Source organism: Neomonachus schauinslandi, chromosome 8, assembly GCF_002201575.2.
Source record: "Neomonachus schauinslandi chromosome 8, ASM220157v2, whole genome shotgun sequence".
Taxonomy (NCBI): domain Eukaryota; kingdom Metazoa; phylum Chordata; class Mammalia; order Carnivora; family Phocidae; genus Neomonachus; species Neomonachus schauinslandi.
Window position 1 is genome coordinate 53,286,386 of NC_058410.1, and position 22,344 is coordinate 53,308,729.

The following is a 22,344-nucleotide window of genomic DNA, read 5'->3' on the forward strand; positions in this document are numbered from 1 at the left end:
ACCATCCATAAGGCGAAGGTTTCCAAATCAACATAGCTACCTCTCCTGAGATATTATTTCCAACTGCCTCCCAGCATCTAAACCCATCATGCCCAAAACTGCATACACACCCCTCCCCATAACCTGCCCTTTCCTGTGTTTCCCCTCTCAGTTTCTGCCCCTACCATAAATGCAGCTACCTGCTAGCAGAAATCTAGCATCTTTCCTGCTTCTTCCCTCCTTCCCACCCCCCACATTCTGATTATTCCCCAGGTTCTCCTAAATATTTTTATAATATACCTACATTCATTCAATTCATTCATGCATGCATGCATTCATTCATTCAATAAATAAATATTTACCAAGTCTAATTATATACCAGGAACTGTTCTAAGTGCCCATCTTTATGGAGTTTACTGCTGTCCATTCCAGTGAAGCCACCAACACCTCTTGCCCATTCTCCAGGAGGCCTTCTGTCTCATTCCTGTCCAGTTCATTCCCTCCACTCTGGATGTGAGAAAGTCCTCTGAAACACAAGTCTGATCACAGCTCTCACCTGCTCAAAACCCTTCAGTGGCATCCACTGCCCTCAAGAAGAAGTTGGAACTCCTCAGCATGACCTCAATGGCCAGACCAGCCTCTCAGTTTGTCCATTCTCTGGGCTCTGGTTTGTTTTACTTCCCTTGAGGTTCTCTCTCTACTCTGAGCCTTTCCATGTGCTGCATCCTCACCCACAACCTCAAAATCCTTGACTGATTCAGTCCTACTGCCCCTTCATTATCTTATCTTAAACCTCATCCTAGGGAGGACTTTCTTGCCCCCAAACCTGGTCAGATCACACGATACTCTGGACTTGATCATCACCAGACTGGATTGAGATTTCTTTTTAATGTCTGTCTCCTCCAGCAGACTGAGAGCCAGTTAAGGTAGAGACCATGTCTGGTTCACCAGAATGAAATGTCTGACTTTGGACCTCAGCATAAGGAACAGAAAAAGCAGAATCCTTACCAGGTGGACCTTGGGTGGTTGGATGCCCAAGATGGGGAGGGGGGGTGGCTAGGGGAGGAAGCCAAGGATACCATCTTCGGTAATCATTCAGAACAAAGTTGCTTTAGTGGGAAACACCAGTGAAAAGCCCCAGAACAGAAAGTGGTCATTATTTCCACTTGCCTTGGCCAAGTCCATGAACTAAGTCTTCTCAATTTAACAGAAACTTTGAGAAGTCAGCATTGGGAATGTCCCTAGAATAACAAGAATTGCCCAACTTCACCATCACTTCTCTCTTAACCAAACTTTATTTATACCTTCAAATAATTAATAGCAAACAGTTCAGTCAGGTCTAGGCTAATCCCAGAAACACAGCCACCCTCTACAAGCAAGGGAAAATACAGCTGACATTTCCTCTTATTTCCTGTTAGCATCTTAGCTCCTTGTTGACCTAGGGACAGGGTTTTCTGGAATCCTAACTAGGTCATACCCCCAGTTCCAGGTTGTGTCACGGATCAGGGGTATATGACTTAGAATCCATGTTTAGATGGTGTCCCCAGTTCAGAAGTGAGTTCTGGCCCTGGCTCTGCCATTAATGCAACTCGGTGACCTTGGGAAGGTTGTTTAGCCTCTCCAGCCTCATTTCCTCATCTGTAAAAGAAGAGAATTTAACTCTCTGAGGTCCCTTCTAACTAAAATTCTAGGATTCCAAATCTGTCAAAATAACAAGATTCATTTAAAGGAGGGCAGCCAGAGGATTTGCATGCAGGTGGTTTGCATGCAGGTGGTTTATTGGGTATGTGATTCCAGGAAGAAGGAATGAAGGACACAGGAAAAGAACCTGGGGAGGAAGAAGAGCCAATATAATGATGTGTTACTAAGGGAAAGTGGTGTTCGATCATAAAAAAAAATTCTTTGGAGTTTATGAAATACATTTCCTAGCTATTCACCCAGGGGACAAAAGAAGGAAGAGTTTATTCATCAACTTTCATGTTCCACTGACCCAGTGTGTCAATTCCTCTACACTTCTGGTGTGCACAGGTGTAAGTGCCAAAAGGATTTACATGATGCCCACACTGCCATATCAAAGAAGCCCTACAGCAAGAAGCTACGGACATATGCCATAAGAGACAAGGCCCTTTCAGAATGCACATGAACAAGCTGTCAAAGGACCACAGCAATCACTGGATTAAGAGGTGGGACCAAGAGGATCCAGAGAGATGCACAAGAGGTGTCCCATACACACAACTGTCATCACCGTAGAGCCTGCTTTCTCAACCATGGCACTACTGACATTTTCAGCCAGATCATTCCTTGTTGTGGGGCTGTCCCATGCATTGTAGGACGTTTAGCAGCATGGTTGGCCTCTACTCCCTGTATGCTGGTAACTTGCTCTCTCCCAGTTGCAGCAACTAAAATATCTCCAGATATTCTGAACTGTCCCCCGGGAGGCAAAGCAACCACTGCGGTAAAGTATCGAATATCCTACTTTTGTCACTCACCCGGTACCACTTCATTTCTCTCTACTTACATCCTATCAAAAGCTGCTCTCAAGTAGACCACTCTGGGAGATGTTTATGTCTTATACTGTAACTTAACTTTCAGGTCTCACTGTGATATATTTCATGTAAATAGATGATAATGCCTTAATAATAAAGAATGATGAGATTTTAAATAGCTGATTTAAGTAGTTGATTTTGAATAGTCTATAAATAGACTAGATATGGGGGGATAATGTTAAAATTGTATTTTAGGGTTTAGTTACCTAAATCAGGAAGAGTTAAAATTAAAAAAAATTTTCAAAATCTAGGTCTCCAAGTCAAGGACTCAATATTTTTTGAGACAAGGATCTTTTTCCTCAATAATCCACATGAGGGTAGGGTCCTTATAGAATGGGACCAGTGTCCTTCTGAGAAGAGACAGCAGAGAGTTGCTATCTCTCTCTGCCACATGAGCACCCAGAGAAGGTAACCATCTGTAACCCACACAGAGTTTTTACCAGATACCAAGCCTAATGATGTTGATCTTGGACTTGCATTCTCCAGAACTGTGAGAAAATAAATTTTGGTTGTTTAAGCCACCTAGGCCATGGTATTTGGTTATGGTAACCCAAGCTGATGAACATATTTGTCATAAATCCAGAATCTGTTGATATTTGTTTCTGAACTCCACTGCAATGATTTATATGCATATCCTTTTATCATTATTTCATTGTCTTCTTTTAATACAACAGAAATCATTTATTATTGCTCACGGGTTCTGTGAGTTAGATATTGGGAGTAGTTTAGAGCAATTCTGGCTCAGAGTTGCTCATGAGGTTACAGCCAAATATCTCTTGGGGCTGCAGTCATCTGAAAGCTTGAGTTGGGCTGGGGGACCCACTTCTAAGGTGGCTCAACCACAAGGCTGGCTGTGATGGGAGGCCCTGTTCCTGTCCACATGAGCCCCTTCACAGGGCTGCTTGAGTTTCCTCATGCTCCCTCAAAAATGAACAATCCAAGAGAATTGGCAAAAACTGCAATAACCTTTTATGACAGCCTCAGAAGTCAGTCACATAAACCATCCCTGATTCAATGTAGAAAGAAACTCCCAGGAGACCAGGATCATTAGGGCCATTTTGGAAGGTGGCTTCTATAATTTCATTTATCTGAAGTCCAAAAAGGCAATAATAAACTATATTGTCAGTGGGGAGCATCCTGAGGTGTTAAAACTGTAGAAGAAAATAAGGCAATGATTACCATAAAAGTGGTTACCTCTTGAATGGAAGTTGTGAGTGGACAAGGATCATTATTTGTGAAAAAATACATGTATATTTCATGCACTTTTCCAAAAGGCAGTATGTTTCATAATTGCAAGAAGAGGTTCTATAAAAAAAATTAAGCCAAAAGAGAATTGACATGAGAAACACAAAGTGTTCTTTTCTCTCTTATGCCTCAAACATAGATTAGGCTTAAAGTATGTTCAAAAGAAGAATAATAACAACAGTACAATTAACACTGATAATACCATAAAATTATTTAATTACTAATTAATTATTCTAGTCTTACAATGACTGTTGAGATCTGGTAGTATAAGTCTTCCCTTTTTTTTTTCCTTCAAGATTGTCATGGCTATTCTTTTAGATTTTTTAATTTTTATTTATTTGACAGAGAGAGGGACACAGCGAGAGAGGGAACACAAGCAGGGGGAGAGGGAGGGAGAAGCAGGCTTCCCACTGAGCAGGGAACCCAATGCGGGGCTCGATACCAGGACCCTGGGATCATGACTAAGCCGAAGGCAGACGCTTAACCGACTGAGCCACCCAGGCGTCCCTGTCATGGCTATTCTTAACCCTTTGCATCTCCATGTAAATTTAAGATCCAGCTTTTTAATTTCCACAAAACTTTATGCTGGGATTTTTATCAGAATTGAATATATAGATCAATTTAGGAAGAATCTGCCTTTTTAGAATATTATTCTTCAATCCATAAACATGGTGTGTCCCTCCATTGATTTAGGTCTTCTTTCATTTCTCTCAGCGGTATTTATAGTTTCCTATATAACAATCTTGCATATATTTTGTTAGATTTTTTTCCCTGGGTATTTGATGGCTTAATGCTATTTTAAATGGTATTTTTAAATTTTGTTTTCTAATATATTTGTGGCTGGTATATAGGAATATAATGGATTTGGGGGTATTGCCTATGTTTAGAGACCTTGATAAATGTATTCATTAATTATAATAGTTCACCTGTACATTGATGGAGAAGGGGTGGTTATAAACAAAACGCCATTTCTACATTTCAAATCTTATATTTGTTTGTTTCTTTTTCTTGCCTTATTACATTATCTATGAATTCTAGTACAAAATTAAATGGAAGTGGTGATAGTGATCATCTTTACCTCTTTCTTGATCTCAAGAAAAGCTTTCAGTATTTCACAATTAAGTACGATATTTGCTGTAGGTTTTTGTGGGTATTTTTTGTCATATTATGGAATCTCCATTCTATTCTTACTTTGCCAAGAGTTTTTATTATTGTGTTAAATTTTTATCAAATTATGTTTCTGCATCTATTGAAAATATTATATGAGGTTTGATTTTATTCTGTTAATGTGGTTAAACATATTGACTGATTTCTTAAACTTAAATCAACCTTGCATTCCTAGAAAAAATCCAAATTAGTCATGATGTATTATCCTTTTGTCTACATCACTGGATTTTTGTTTGCTATGATTTTTTGAGTGTTTTTGAATAAGTGTTCATGATGAACAGACATATTCCATTTTAATGTAATTCAATTACATTAAATTATCATTTTCCTTACTTCTAATGTCCTATCATGTCATGGGATCAAAGTCATGCTGGAATCATAAAATGGAGTGAAAGTGTTTCTTTCTTTCTTTTTTTTTTTTTTTTCTATTCTCTAGGAGAGCTTCTCTGTTTGGTTTTATTTTTTTCCTTAAATTTTTGGTAGAATCTACCACTGAAGCTATCTACATCTAGAATATTCTTTGTAGAAAGGATCTATTTAATTTCTTTTTTTAACATTTTACTTATTTAGAGAGAGAGAGCACATGAGCAGGGTGGGTAGAGGGGGAGAGAGACAGAATCTCAAGCAGACTCCAGAGTGAGCATGGATCCTAACGCAGGGCTTGATCTTGGGACCCTGAGATCATGATCTGAACCAAAATCAATAGTCAGATGCTTAACCGACTGAGCCACCCAGGCACCAGTTTAATTTCTTTAATATTAAATTTCTTTAATAGATTTCTTTAATAGGACTACTCAAGTTTTCTATTCCTTCTTGTGCCTGTTTTGATAAGTTAAATTGGACATAACATGACTTCTCTTTTGCAGAAATTCTGGGAACTACTTCCAGTAATCATTACTTAGGTATAACATCAAAATTATTAGGTCTAATGACATATGGGTGATATAGTCTTTTCATTTACTCACACTTCACATTTTTTCTAGCTGTTTTTCTAAAACTTAAAACTATTATTTCAAGTCACTCTTCCAGAGTAAAAAAATTAACAATCACTGATAGTTGTCTAAGCGGCATAAATTTTCCATCAGACTTTTGGCTGCCATAATTACACATATAGGTGAGTTTTCTTTAAATATGTTCAATCAACTAACAAATAGATATTACAGCATATTAAAATAGACTCAGATCACAAAATCAGGTGGTAAATTCACTATACAAGTCACAAAATCAAGATTTTATAAATGTAATTATAGATTACCTAAGCTAACTACATCATTATTAAGACAAGGAAACTGAGGCACAGAGAAACAAAGTGACTTATCTTTAAAAAAAAAAAGATTTTTTATCTATTTATTTGACATAGAGAGACACAGCAAGAGAGGGAACACAAGCAGGGGGCGTGGGAGAGGGAGAAGCAGACTTCCCGCTGAGCAGGGAGCTCGATGCAGGGCTCGATCCCAGGACCCTAGGATCATGACCCGAACCGAAGGCAGACACCTAAAGACTGAGCCACCCAGGTGCCCCGCAAAGTGACTTATCTTATTTACACAGCCAGTAAATAGCAGAGCTGGCATTAACAACCCAGGTCTCCTGATTTTTCCTCTGGTATTCTTTCCACAACATCATGCTACCATTCAAACCACACATTTGAGGGGTGCCTTGGTGGCTCAGTCAGTTAAGTGTCTGACTCTTGATTTCAGCTTAGGTCATGATACCACAGTCACAAGATCAAGCCATGTGTTAGGCTCTGTGCTCAGCAGGGAGTCTGCTTGAGATTCTTTCTCTCCCTCTCCCTCTGCCCCTTACCCCCCACTCACTCTCTCTCTCTTTCTCTCCCTCTCTCTAAAATAAATAAATTAAAAAAAAACACACACACATTTGATTTGTCATTAAGAATGCTTGAACATACACAATGGAATATTACTCAGCCATAAAAAAGAATGAAACCTTGCCATTCACGACAACATGAGGGTACCATGCTAAGTGAAATAACTCAGACAGAAAAAGATAAATACCAAATGATTTCACTTGTATAAGGAATCTTTAAAAAATGAACAAACAAACAAACAACAACAAAAGAAACAGACTCATATAGAGAACAGGGGCTCCTGGGTGGCTCAGTTGTTAAGTGTCTGCCTTCAGCTCAGGTCATGATCCCAGGGTCCTGGGATCAAGCCCTGCATTGGGCTCCCTGCTCAGCGGGAAGCCTGCTTCTCCCTCTGCCCCTCCCCCTGCTTGTGTTCCCTCTCTCGCTGTCTCTCTCTCTGTCAAATAAATAAGTAAAATCTTAAAAACTATATATATATAGAGAGAGAGAGTGAGAGAGAACAAACTAGTGGCTGCCAGAGGGCAGAGGAGTAGGGGATGGGCAAAATAGATGAAGGGGATTAATAGGTACAAACTTCCAATTATAAAATAAATCAGGGGGAGCCTGGGTGGCTCAGTCGGTTAAGCGTCTGGCTTAGGCTCGGGTCATGATCCCAGGGTCCTGGGATCGAGCCCCGAGTTGGGCTCCCTGCTCAGCGGGGAGTCTGCTTCTCTCTCTGCCCCTCCCCCTGCTCATGCTCTCTCTCTTGCAAATAAATAAGTAAAATCTTTTAAAAAAAAAAAGTAAAATAAAATAAAATAAATCAATGTGGGGATGAGAACTACAGCACTGGGAATATAGTCAATAATACTGTAATAATTTTGTATGGTGATAGATGGTTACTACAAAAAAAAGAATGATTGGACATACTGAAATTTGATTTCCACCTTTTCAAGAACCCTCAATTTTATAAAAAAATAAATAAATAAAACAGGGCCCATATCATACCATGTAACATTTTTAGACTTCATTTTGTGTCTTTTGTTAATCACCTTGAATTCTGAATGACTATCTTCTGGCCTACATTATGTTTTAGATGCTATTTCTCCTCAACTGTGTAAATATAGTAACAGTTCCTGATTATCTCCCTATAGACCTTCTGCTACTCCATTTTACCCTTCTACTGCCACCATGCACCCTCCAAATGCTGCTAAAATTCCTTCCAAAGTCAAAGTGGAATGATGTTTTGATTATACCAAGTACACTGTAAATTCCTGGTGGTCAGGGATGATGACATACACATTTGTATTATCTAGCATAATGTGAAGCACATTCAGTAAACACATAATCGACTGACATAGGTTTTTGGATAATCCAGTGGCTACAAATATGGGTTAAAGAGACATCATGCCTAAGTTCAAATGTCAGTTCTACCACTTATTACCTGTGTGACCTCAGGCAAGTTGCTCTGGGTCTCAGTTTCCTCATCTGTAAAACAAGGTTAATAATAGCATCCACACAGAGTTGTTCTGAAAATTAAATGAGATAATAATCTATTAGCACAAGGTCTGGCCCATAATAAGTGCTCAAAAAATATTAGCTAGGATGAGATTATATCATTACTATTATTAACTATTCCTATTCCTGCCATTCATCATAATTCCTCCTGTCCTTTTTCTAAGTGAATTGGAAAATTCTCCAAATCTGAGGGTTCAGTGAACATCTTTTTTTTGAGAAATATCTGCTACATAAATAGTAAATCATCCAAATCCCATTAACTCTAGGTAATTTTATTTAATAATCATATTTTAAAAGTTGGACAAATAAATAAATGGCTGAGCAATTTTGATTAAATCCTGTTTTCTCAATGGCTATTTGGAATATATCATTCATATGCAAGCCCCAAGAATATTGAATAACAGATAAAATAAATAATGATCATAATGCAAACCACATTCTGATTCCCACTTCCCTGCAAGTACAACTCCATGTAAGAATTTTAAGAGCCAAAAAGTAACATGCTTATTAACTGTGGGTTGCTCAGCTATATTACATAGGGCTTAGCAGATCACGTGATTGTTTCCATATTCTGTTAAGCTAATGGTTCCTTAGAGCCCAGTTCTTATAACCCTTTAAGAATTCTAAGATTTGCCTGAAAAAATATATCATATTTCCATGACTATGACTGAACACAAATTTGGAAAGCTCACTGAAAGCAAACCATCCTGGAAGACAGGAAATGGTCATTGTTTTCAAAGAAAGTCAAGACGCTCCTGCACATAGGGAATCAAGCTCTTAGAAGCTTGAACTCATTTCCCTCCACATAAACCTGTATATGCTGTGGGGATAGACCCTGTCTTTCACCTCTCACATGGGTAGAAGGGAAAAAGAGTAAGGTCACTTACCGTTTGAGGTAAAAATTTAAAAAAATATTTTATTCAAAACTGCCATATAAATGCATCCAGAGAAATATATTCCCTCCTTTTTGCACATTTAATTTCATTTTAAAGTATTCAGGGACTTAGAGGGATTCTGGACTTGTAATAGGCGAGTTGTAAGCCTTTGGGAAAGCCTGTCAAAAGACTCAGGTTTAAAATGTCATTTCCTAGATACACGGTGTTTTCTGCAGCAGAGCTTAGTGCGACTTCCACTAAGAAAAGTTGCTGCATTTCATCTTTTCATCATGAACAAAAATAATTACACCAATAGTTTCATTGATTTTTTTTTTTTTAATTCTTGGGAGTAAAATGTCATGGAGCAAGTCTGAGACTAGGAGATAAAAATTCTGGTTCAAGTCCCAACTGGCTGCTTTAACCAGAAGTAGACAGGGTAGGGAGCACCAAGACTGCCCAACCACCGCAGAGGACTAATGTCTGTCAGTGGAGCTCTACATTTGGAAAGCAGTGAAGACCAATATAAAGTCTTTGTAAAAAAAAAAAAATCTGTATTTAAAATCCATTTTGAATGGCTTGACTTCAGTAGTCAAACCAGTGGCGGAGCAGGGTCGGCTTAAGTATTTGGATGGAGACTCACTACAGCACAGCCTTTACAATCCATGCTCAAAGTCCTTTTCTGGCACAACCGTCTTCGAATGAAGTCCTGAAGGGTTGAAGCCTATATTAAAATCTCTAATATGAGAAGAATTACAGCAAGGTTACAGTATAATTAACCTGAGTTATCTTTCAAAACTCTTGCTGATATATATTCTGCCACTTCCGACTAGGCTCATGCTGTGATTTTTAAAATTAGCAGAGAAGGAGGCTTTCATATTCATTCACACTGAAAGGATAAAAGAACGTTTGCATAAAAAGAAAAAGGTGGTCAGTGCTTTCTATTATTTTATTCTTTTAACAGTTGTTTTGGTTTTTTGTTTTTGTTTTTGTTTTTTTTTAATGGCGGCTATATACGGCAAAGCCTTATTCTGTCCACTTTCTAGTCTGCAGAAAAGTCTGTTAGTCTTATTTAAGGATCATGGTGATTCCCTTCACTGCTTGGAGGAAAAAAATAAAAAAGCAAAATCGGGGCTATTACCCTGTGTTTATAACAAGTCTATTACCATAGTAACGACTGTGATGTCACAAACCCTACACCAAGGGCCAACTTCTGTTCCTGACGGGGGAAGGGCAGCTTAGCCTTGGAAATCAGACAAAACCGTACACAAACATGTGTGGCCAAAGCAGGGACAACACTTGTGGTAATCACCAAAGCACAGGGAGCTCCCCTTCTCTGAAGAGAAGTGGGGGCAGAAACAGAAAAGCAATTCCCCAGGCCCAGAAATAAGCTACACCCACACTTCTGTATGCAGCTATGCAAAAGGAGAGTAGAAATCCAAGCAAGTGTGGTGTCACCATGTTCCCAATCACAAGTATTCCACTGGGCACACTGGCTGCCAAACATGGATGGGATCCAGTGCTGAGCCCGCCCCAGCACATGAAACACACTCTGGAACCAGTGCCCAACCAGATGGAGCCCTCTAGTACCTCGGAGGGGCAGCAACTTGCCTCATGATGGTGAGCATTTTAAAATGAGGCTGGGATTTTACTCCTACTAGGTCATCCCAGTTCACAGAATCACAGATTCTCAGGTTCAGAGAACTCAAGTCTCCCAAAAGATGTGGACTTTAAAAAATAACCGTTTACAGAAACACAGTGTATCCCCTGTCACTGGGGAATCTGAAGTAGCAGACTAATAAGTATTCTTATTCTGATGCAGTCTAAGGAAGTGTTGTACAAATATGCTGAAAAAACAACTTTATATTAAAAAGGATATTGAATCAGGAGTCAGAAGACATTGGTACTAGTCTTGGCTCAAGTACTTAGAAGTCACCTGACCTTGAGAAAGCCATTTAACCTATTTGACCTTCAGTTTTTTTATTTAACTATATCTAGCATGCTATTTCCCAGGGTTATTGTGAAGATCAAATCAAATCAAATAATGAATGTGAATGCGCTTCATGAACTATAAAGGATTTAATACAAACATAAGGTATTATTATTGTCACATGGCCAGTTTACGGTAGAACAGGAATAATTTAAATGCTAACAGTTATTTTCTTTCTAGGAATCCAAAACATACATATGATCCCTGTCTTCCCCACCCAAGAGGTGGACAGTTGCATGATACAGTCAGATCTAAATTATTCAGGGGCTGATTATCGAGGGGCCTTTTACTTCTAGCTATTGTACCATTTATTAGTTTCCCTTGGGAATGCCATGTTAACCTATGTACGGCTATAAAATTGACAGGGAATGTGCCTCAACTCAGTTACCCTGAATAATAACCCTGGTAAAAAGTTTTAACAAAAGGAGGAATTGAAATGATTAATTAGATGAAAGTTTTTGGGTAATCTGTGGGCCTTACTTATCCATGGATAATTATTCACATCACTGTCATAACGCTATAGTCAAACTCTGACAGGTTGGGACTAAGCCAGCCAAGATACTAGCATTTTCTCAGTGAACAACAGCGTGGCCCATACCATCTTATGCATGTGCAGTAGGGATTTGAATATCAGCCATTCATTCAGTTTTCAACAAACATTATTGGAACACCTTCTATGTGCCCAAACTCACACATACCCTGAAAACCCCACCATCTTCCTATCCATGTTGCTGTCCCTTATGATATTACATAGAGCACCGTGGCAAAGCTCACGGCCTGACTCTCAGAAACTCTATTCAACTTCTTACTATCATGAAACTTTTGCCAATCTTATCCTAGTGCAAAAATCAGCAACCTATGGTCCTGGGGCCAAACCCTCCCTGCTCCTTTTTTTGTAAATGATTTTTTATTAGAACACAGCCACACCCATTTGTTTATGTATTACCTACAACAGCAGAATTCAGTAGTTCTGATAGAGACAGCACAGCCCAGAGCCTAAAACACTATCTGGCCCTTTACAGGAAAAGTCTGCAGACCCCTGCACTAGATAATATGACTAAATCAAAATTCATCTCTCCTGTAAGTGTTTCTGTTTAGGGATTAATGGAGAAAACTCCTTGAAAGTGGAGAACCTTTCTGATTCTTTGTCTTGTCATATAGAACCTTGGAGAAGCACAGAGTCAAGGTTTAGAGCAGATACAGAAAATTAAACACGTCCTTCCCCACATTTTGTTTTCAACAGATGAGTGCTTTGGAGTTGCATGAAGACAGCATAAAACCACTGGTGTTCAGTTACTCTGGCTTCTAATTCCTCTGAGTTCCTATGTCTAAGACTTCCAAGGCTCAATTTTTGGCCTGTATCCCTTTGCATATTTATTTCCTGATCTGATGTGGAATTAGAGTTAAATGGGAGCTGTGTGCTTGAATTCCACGTGGCTGGCTCAGCAGGAAACTCCAGGGCAGGTTTTTTGGCGTGCCAAAGTCATGTTAGCCTCAGCTATGCTAATTTCTAAAGCTGTTTGCTTTGCTCAAATAAATCTTAGAAGGGAATTTGCATTTGGATGCACACCTTTTTATGCACAAATTATGTGCATGATAATTCTAGGGCAGACTAAGGACTGAAAAAAAAAAGAGGCATGGTGTTTACTGAATGGCTTTAGCGTGGCAAGCACTATGCTAGGTGCTTTACGTATATTTTCTGATCTCATGGCCACAATCCTATGAGATGAAACTGTGGTCCCCTTTTTACAGATGGAGAAACTGAGAAGAAAAGAGCTTATATAACATGTCCATGTTCACAGAGCTGATAAGTGACAAAGCCTAGATTTGAGCCCAATCTGTCTAAATCTGAGGCCAGTGTTCTTTCCACTTAGACACACTGCCTTACTGATCCCATTTATCATCACCACTCACCCAAGCCACTGGACACACATTGGAATATGAACCCTACATTTACAAAATTAGTCACCCCTCCCCTTCCCAGTGGCCTCTGCAAAGTATGTCTTTGGTCCTTGGGAGATACATCTGGGTCCCTCTGCATCAAAAAACAATCAATCAGAGGAGAATAGGGGCATTAAAAAGGCAAACTTTACGTGGTACACAAATGATATTAGTAATTAGATAAACACAATTTCAAGTGATTTTGACAGGTAAATGAATTTTAACGGCATGTCTGAGGACCTCAATACGAAAGGAAACTTTTACTACTAAAATGTAGTAGGCTAAGCAAGAGAATGTACCCATATTATGAAGAAAAATGTTAGTAACACTTAGAATATGGTGTAAATATATGTATAACATAAGCCCAGGAATTTATATCTATAAATATCTTCACTGTTTATGGAAACATAACCACACACCTATCTCCCCCCCACCCCCAAAAATACAAACATTCCCTTCAGTAGGTTATAGTAAGTACTGCCATCAAAACTCACTATTTATCATTGTTCAACTCAATATACAGAAAAATAACCAGTGTAGCAATTAAGCATTCTAGCATAATTCTAACATTTCACAGCAAGCCAGATACAATATTATGGAACTTCTTTCTCTGTATGGAACACAGCTGTAACCTAGCTTCTATCACATAATGCTCAGCTTCATACACTGCCATCTGATTTTCTGGAAATATTAAAGAACTGATTACATTTGCATACAAGTGAAATTCAGACATCCATTTTTCTTTAAAGCTCTCAAAGAGAGTTTTGCACGAATTAGAAAGAACTCTGTGGCAGAGATGGATAAAGGCTGTTTCTAAGAAGGGCAGCCCACTCAGGAGACCTGGCCCTCACAACACCACCACATGATTCAGTCAGTCGGTATATAAAATTATTTCACTTTTTTTTTTATTTTTCACAGATGATTTCAGAGAAGGAAAAAGTACTTTTTTTAGCCAGTGGTAGGAAAAATTCATTCAGTTGAAAGTAGATTGGGGACTTTGCCTGAGTTTGCCTAACAGAGTAATGCTACTTCAAATAACACATGCACTAACATCTCTTGTCTACAAAGTTCCTACAACAGTCTTTTCCAAAGGTACCTTGGGCATTTAATAATTATTTATAAGATAATTACAACTTTCTTTGAATAGTTCTCATTGGAAACCCCAGTAGTGACTTACCTGCTGGTGGCTTTATGAAAGGTGGAGGAATTAAAGGTACAATAATGGGAACATTGCCATGATCCTTGGACCCTGCAGGTGAGTCACTGAGTCCATTTCCTGTGGCAAGCCCTGAATAGCCTGTGCTTATATTGTATGGTGAAATAACACTGTCCTCAGGTAATTTTGGTTTTGGCAAAGAATTTTCTGTAAGAGAAAAAAAAATCACATTCAGTATTATAAAAGGACTTGTTTTCCTTCTGACCACATTTTCTCAAGTGAAATGGCTATGTAACAAAACAAATTTTTCCTTGCAGATCTTTACCAGAACTCCACAGACCATCCTGGACCTTTTTAGTCTTGTTACCATAAATTTCCAGGGGGCTCCTTTACCATTTGCTCCACTATGATAGCTAATATCTCAATTGTATCATGGTGATGAATTTTAGCACTGTGAAAGCCCACAGAAACTTGAGAGGCAATTAACCTTTTTCATGTACAAAGGGATAAATAGCAGGCATCACCCTCTGGCCTACCAGGGGGGCAAGCTAAAAGCAGGCCCCTCCAGTCCTATCACTAGGTCCCACTGTATTAAAAAGTTTGGTCATAATATAATCAGAAGAACCAATGAGAAAGAAGCAGATTATTAGAAAGAAAACTTGTTTCATAGGGTAAACTCTTTAAATCAACCCATTAATATCCATTAAATATTAACAAAAATGAAAATAAAGAAAACTTACAATGATATGAACTTTGTGAATTTTATCCTTGCATGTGAATCATTTAAAAAAAAAAATTCAACCATGGAAAACAACTTTTTCCCTCTAGTAGCATATCCTGGCACTCTCTCCATGTTCCCCAGAGGCAAAGATTATTACCTAGACCAAGTATTATACGAGCTATTAGTTTATAGAATATAAACTCATGACTTGCATTTTTCATTTACAGTGAAATTGATGATATTATCTCTGTAACATGATGTGTACAATTTCATAGCGGGCTTAACATGAAATTTGTCACATACATTCAATTCCACATGCCTGCAGGACAGCTCATTTACATTTTGTTGCTTGGCATGTAAGAAGGAAAAGCGTTATCTTAGAGACTGGAAATAAAATGCATGAGCAGGTAGTTTATGCCAACAGATTTTGAATGCAGTGCAAACACTGATCAAATTGCCAATGATGATGCACAATGAATTTTATCCACATTTTATTGAAGTTCACCAAATGAATTGCTTCTTTACATCCTCCTTTTCTTTGACAAACAAACTCTCACTCCAAATTTATGTTCATAAATTCAGTATCCATATCAACACCCACCGATGGTTCTAGGCTTCCCTCATGAGATATCTGACACTGCTATTCGCTGACAGAATCAGTGTTAATTCAACTTGGCCAAGGGTCTAATTTCCACTCTTTAGCTAGGCTTTGATGAAAACTCTTATAAAATAATGTAGGATCCAATCATGCACTACTCTCTTACTCCTCTACCCTATCCAAGGCTGCAAGCAGGAGGAATTTCAAACACAAAACATAAATAAGGCCTTCCTTTAGAATTCCCACCCAAAAAAGGAGGAAGAGGGGATTACCAAACTAACCACAATTCTCTCTTAAGGTCTAAAAATCCAAACCCAGTATTTCACTTAATAGAAAGTACCAGTTCCCAACAACTAATATACCAAAGACTCAGGAAATTAGGAGGAGAACTTAGCAAACACTGTCCCTTTCTATAAATCTGTGTGCAGGACCATAGCCCTTAAAGTCCCTAGCCCTCACTAGCTAGCTCTTCCATCGCTTGAAGGAGATTAAGTTGTGTCTATTTTTGTTTTATGTTGTGCTCTTATATTCTGTGGAATTCTGCTTATGGGAAAGCACTACTGGGGTTGTACATTTAAATCAACCATTGGCATAATCAACAAAATGAGTCCCAAAGCAACTCAATTCTGCCAGGTTGAGATAGTTAATCCTTCTTTGCATGAACAAAGGGACATTAAATGTCATTACCTTTGAGAACAGAAATGTGCTGCCGGCTCTCTCCATCTGTAGGGTAACTCCTGAATTCAATATCTTCACCATCTTTCAATTCAACCTTATCATAGCCATACCAGCCAAGGAGTTCATTCATAGTGTTTTCTGCAAAGTTCTGAAAGAGAAGCATAGGCTTCTTTTTTATATAATCAATAACTATTTGAAAAGAATGCATAAATCGAATTCCGTTTGCACTACCCATTTACTACCTGACCTGCCCCACCTCCCCTAGAGTCCTGTTCATTTTTCAAATCACGTTCAAAAACTGTAATGCATTTAAATCTCAGGATGATGCATCCAATTATGACAGGCCTTCAGACATTTGCAATTTAAAGATAATAAGAAGAAAAGGTATTTGTCAGTCTTGCTTACAAATAGGAAGTCATATTTTAGAATATTCTGCAAAGTCTATATCCCACACGAGCACAAAAATATTGAAAGGTAAAGCACAAAAACAGCTAAGAAAATATTTTGAAAATGAAAACAATTAATTGACCTTTTTGTGGTTCAGATTGATTTAAATTAGAATTGCTTTCTGATTCAGGTATTGTTTTTTAACACAACTCTTATCTCAGATAAAGCAAAGTCTCAGCCAAGAAATAATTTTGCAGTTGTCAAGGCTACAAGGGTCTCCCTTTTTAATTTTCCATTTTTCAAGTGTATACTTTAAAAATCAATGCACAATTTGCTTTACAAATTTCACTAGTGACAGATTCTTTCTCCATAAAATGAAAGGTCGCTATGATTGTCTTCTGACAAGTAACATAAAAGTACCAAATAACCTTAAGGCTAATAGCCCAGATTTTAGAGAACACCTGAAAACACTTTATGAACTATAAATCAATATATAAATGTAAGATACTATTATTGTTGTTATTATAGATACCAAACTGTGAAAATGATGGGTATAGTTGGACAGCTTTAAAGCTTTACTATCAGGTGACTATTTTTTTGTGACCTTATCAACTGCTAGATCTGGAAACAAGATGTGAGACTGTATTAATGATCTTAATGCTTGCATGTGCCTTAAAATATCTCTGAGAAATAGAGTAGAGTGGTAGTCACCAGGAGTTTGGGGGGTGAGGGAAATGGGGAGATATTGGTCCAAGGGTACAAATTTCCAGTTATTAGATTAACAAGTTTGGAGATAAAATGTACAACATGATGATAGCTAATACTGTATCATATACTCAAGTGTTACTAAGAGAGTAGATCTTAACTGTTCTCATCACAAAAAAGAAATGGTAACTATGTGACAGGATGGAGGTGGTAGCTAATGCTACATGGTAATCATTTTGCAATATATAAATACATCAAACCAGCCCATTGAACACCTTAAACTTACACAATGTTATGTGTCAATTATATCTCAATGAAGCTGAGGAACATTTTTTAAAATAAAAAGAAGGGCTCTATGCTACAGAATAAGGGCTTCATAAATATTCAACGAATTTATTTTTTTAAAAAAATCTCTATCTGGCAAGGCATCCTGAGCTTCCCAGACTTGCTAGAAAAACTATATATTCTAACCTTCTCTGTGGCTCAAAGAACCTTTTCTCGTTCTCCCTAGAAGCTGTCATTTCCGAATTACACTGGGATGTATAATTTATATACCTGAAACAAAGCACCCAGGCCAAACCAAGAGTGTGCACAGCCTCGACGTGTGAGTTCCTGTTCTCTTGAATTTCATGACTTTAGATTTCAGCAGGGGGTGCATAAAAAAGAAAAGATATTACACTACTGACTCCACAAAAACAAACTTGGCATTTCAAACCACCCACAGAATGCTAGGTTCTTTGCTTTAGTGCCCACTTAAGCTCAGAGTTCCAACTGGGTCTATATGTGACAGAACGGTGCACCGGCAATTTAAAAAAATCTAGCCAGATTGATTCAGTGCTACCATCCACAAGGCCAACAGTCAGCCATATCAAGCTTTAGTGAGGCATTTATTCTCTCTGATGGCTGGTCATGTCCACATTTAAATAGACATTCTTTTCATGAATGCACAAAGATGATATGATCGATATGTATAATAAGCTCAGCAACTTCTGGAATACCACTGAGGAGGACTCAGCTAAATGCTGCTCTACTCAATCAAAAGAGATCCCTTTAATGAGGCGTCAGTCTCCCCTAACATCCAATTCTTTTCACTAAGCTAAGCGCCTGGACGAGAGAATGACAGTCGCTAAGCACACAAATCGAGGCCCTCCATCAGTGGTCTGGCAGCAGAAATCTCCAAGGATAAGGATTACACCTTACATCAAAACACCAATTCCCAACAGTGTTAAAAGCCAAGTTCAAGCCATCCTATTGGTCTGTGTGCTATTTACCCGAATCTCCAAGAGAACTGTGCCAACGAGAGAGAAAATCTTTTGCATAGTAACTCTCGGCCACCATATCCAATTTTCTAGACCGTTTGTATCTGGGCGCCTCTCTCTCTCCGGTTCTGTCTAACCTCTGAAGTGACACAAAGGCTACAGATGCATAATTCATGGAACAACCTCCCAGCCAAGGATATAGATTTGTTTGTTTTAGTCCAGCTGCAAATCCATTCAGCTTTTCAGAACCAATCCCAGGGATGAAATCCAGAAGTTTCAGACATTAGGGTAAAAACTGAAACCTCAACTGGATTATTAACACCAAATTCATATTATTGGGGCATCTTAACTGCATCACTTAGTTTATGGTTTGTGCTGAAAACTCAGAGGCTTCATGGAACAATCAATATGAACTTGATCTATTCCATGATTTTCAAGTTACTATAAATGTCAATGAAAATAAACTCTAAAACATTTCCTTTCTTGTCAGTGAAAATAAAAATAAACACCTTAATGCTTTGATACATGCCTGCAAAAGCAGAAAACAAAAGGTTTATAAACCTTCAAGCTATAAAACTCAAATCTTTCATGAAAGGAGAAGCAAGATGAAAGAAAGAAAAAAACGAACGCCAAAGTTTCTTGTAGCATATGAAATAGACTTACTTCTGTCTTATACACTACTGTATTAAGAAATCAAAGAACCCCAAGGAATAGATAATTTAAGATTTTTAATTGCTAGGTAGCATTTGACGCTAGGTATCATATGGGCTCATTATGATACTAAACCAAAGGAAATGAAATAGATTTTTGCAGTTATCATCCAAGAAACATAACATATTCTAGAAGAAGTAAATTTAATGTTTATGGCCCATAAGGGCTTTCAAATCCTTCTGGTAGAAAATTCCAGCAGTTGTTTCTTCCACATTTTTTTTGTATTATTACCCTTAAAAAAGGAGTTTTTTATTTAAAAAAAATATTCCTTTCCTACAAAAGTTTCTCGTGCATGTTATTTTTTTTTAAAAAGGTGATAAACTACAGAGATTTTTGAGGTAAAGATGTTCAATAATAAGACAGGTTACTGTACCAAGGGAGGTACTGAAATTTGTTCCCCCCCAAATCTTCACCCAGCAAATGTCCTAGAAACAGGATGGGAAAATGAAGTCCCTCAAGTTCTCTCCCAGCAGTAAGATTCTGTAAAATCAAAGAATTTTTACTTACACAAGAAATTAAGTACCTTTTGCAAAGAAATATCATAATTATCATGCTCACACATCATAATTTTTACTGAAGAGTTACTATTTCAAATATTTTATCATTGCTCCCATAAACCATGAAAACTGTGCCAGAAATTTCAATATTCTGGCATCTGAATCGCATTTTGCAGACTGCCTCTCACCCTTGGAAGTGGCACAAAAATCCTCTCTCATACCATGTGGTCCAATTTGGGTTTGGAAAATAGGTCACTATAATTATAATGATAATGTCTAACACTCTTACAGCCCTTTACAGTGTTTCCACATCCTTTAACTCTCTTGTTCCTTTCAATAACCCTGTAAGTTGGGTATTTGATTTCCACAATAAACTTCTGATGAACCTATATGATACCCTCATTTTACAACAGAAAATTAGAGCATCCAGAAAGTAAATGACAGGCATGAGACATCACCCAATAAAGTCAAAACAAAAACACAGATCTTCTGATTCTTATACCAGGCCTCTTTCTACGATCAATTCCGTATAGTCCAGCGTGTCAGCAATTCCAAAGAAACTACCTCCTTGGACCAATCAAAGAGTTGCAAAGAAATCATACTACAGGATGTCAACATCGCGTATAAAGAGCCTTCCAACTAGGGCCTCTATCTACCTATGTTAAAACTTCACTTAACTTGCTTTCGGATTTGATCATTGGCCTCTATTCTCTTTAATTATTTGTATTGTTGGGGGGGGTTGTTCAAAATTCACTGTTGAAATTTAATCTTCTCATTTTATAATTTTGGGGCATTGTATCTGATTCTAATCGCTTTGTACTTTTTTTAAAAAGATTTTATTTATTTATTTAGAGAGCGCATGAGCAGGGGGAGGGGCAGAAGGAGAGAGAGAGAGAGAGAGGGACAGAAGAAGACTCCCCATGGAGCAGGGAACTAACACAGGCCTCCAGCTCACAACCCTGAGATCGTGACCTGAGCTGAAATCAAGAGTCAGACGCTTAATGGACTGAGTCGACTACTCAGGCACCCCTAATTGCTTTGTACTTTTATTTTTTATTTTATTTTTATTCTTATGTTAATCCCCATACATTACATCATTAGTTTTAGATGAAGTGTTCCATGATTCATTGTTTGTGCATAACACCCAGTGCTCCATGCAGAACGTGCCCTCCTCAATACCCACCACCAGGCTAACCCATCCTCCCACCCCCCTCCCCTCTAGAACCCTGTTTGTTTTTCAGAGTCCATCGTCTCTCATGGTTCGTCTTGCTTTGTACTTTTAATATTTACCCCCATACTTCTTCCTTACCCTCTCCAATTCCCCTCTCTCAATTCCAGGGCTCCTAAGGAAAAAAAGACATTCCTAACATTTAGTCTGAAAGCATGAATTTAAAAAAAAATAGGTCACAGAAAGATGATGGGAAGGCTGGAAATTTTACTATTTCCCCATTCCTTCTGATTTCTTTTGATACTGGCAAAATATATTTTTGTTGAAACTTAATTCCCAGGACATTCATTAGATTCTCTCCTTATTTACCTGGAAGTACTATACAAAAGTCAAAGTTCAGTCTAACTGATTTTTCATTGAACATTTTACCGGTAAATAAAAAGAGTTAACTTGAAGACACTTTGAAAATTGCAGTAATTACAAATTCTCACAATACTTCTGAAATGCAAGTACTTCAAGGTCTTTGAAAAGGACTAAGGATTTTATTTGGAAAACACCAAACAGATTTTAAAATACAGGTAGGTACCAGGGCACCTGGGTGGCGCAGTCAGTTAAGTGTCCCACTCTTGGTCTCTGCTGGGGTGGTGATCCCGGCGGGAGGGAGGGTTGTGGGATTGAGCCCCCAGGCTCCCAGTTGCACTGAGTGAGGAGGCAGCTTAGGATTCTCTCTCCCTCTCCCTCTGCCCTTCCCACCAAGCACTCATGTTTGCTGTCTCTCTCTCAAATTAATAAATAAATCTTTAAAATATAGGTAGGTATCACTGATTTCTTTCTTACCAGTCCTCATAAAACTAAATGCTGACATGTTTTCAACTTTGTATCCTAACCAAGAGAGCAGAAAGTTTTCAGAGAGCTCCCACTCATTCATTCAAATTAGGGAAAAGCCATGTCCTCTCTCTCCCCACAAACATAATCCCAATTTTCACTCCAAGTCCCAGTTTTGGTAAAATATGTCACCTATCCCAAATACACTATAAGTTACCCAAGGGCAGAAACCCTTTATTTCCCGCATGCCTCACCTAGGACAATGCCTAGCACTTAGAATATACTCAGTCAATGGGCTAGTACATTTTAATACAGTCACAAATATTTTCTTAAGTGTATAAATACAGAGAAATGATCAAATAAATTTCAGGGAAACTGATTCTAAAAATAAGTATGTGCAAGTTAAAAGAATTGTAATATCCAGTGTTAATGAGCAGTCTCCTAGTATTGGAAATTTAAGTTGATACAACTTTTAGAAAAGGTTATTTGACTGTATGCAGCAAAAGCCTTTAAAAATGTACATACCCTTTCATTCAGCAATTTTATTTCTCAGCACTGTAGGAACTATTCTAAGGAA

The 22,344-nt window shown here is 38.1% G+C and overlaps 1 protein-coding gene across 1 annotated transcript in view; it reads right to left on the bottom strand.

The window, feature by feature from the left end:
* LOC110583359 (sine oculis binding protein homolog) overlaps nt 1–22,344 on the bottom strand; it is a 159,182-nt gene that overhangs the window by 129,497 nt on the left and 7,341 nt on the right. The window contains exons 2-3 of the mRNA XM_044917440.1: nt 16,225–16,363; nt 14,240–14,425 (exon numbers count right to left, since the gene is read on the bottom strand). Coding sequence (XP_044773375.1) covers nt 14,240–14,425; nt 16,225–16,363 — 325 coding nt within the window. The remainder of the gene's footprint in view (nt 1–14,239; nt 14,426–16,224; nt 16,364–22,344) is intronic.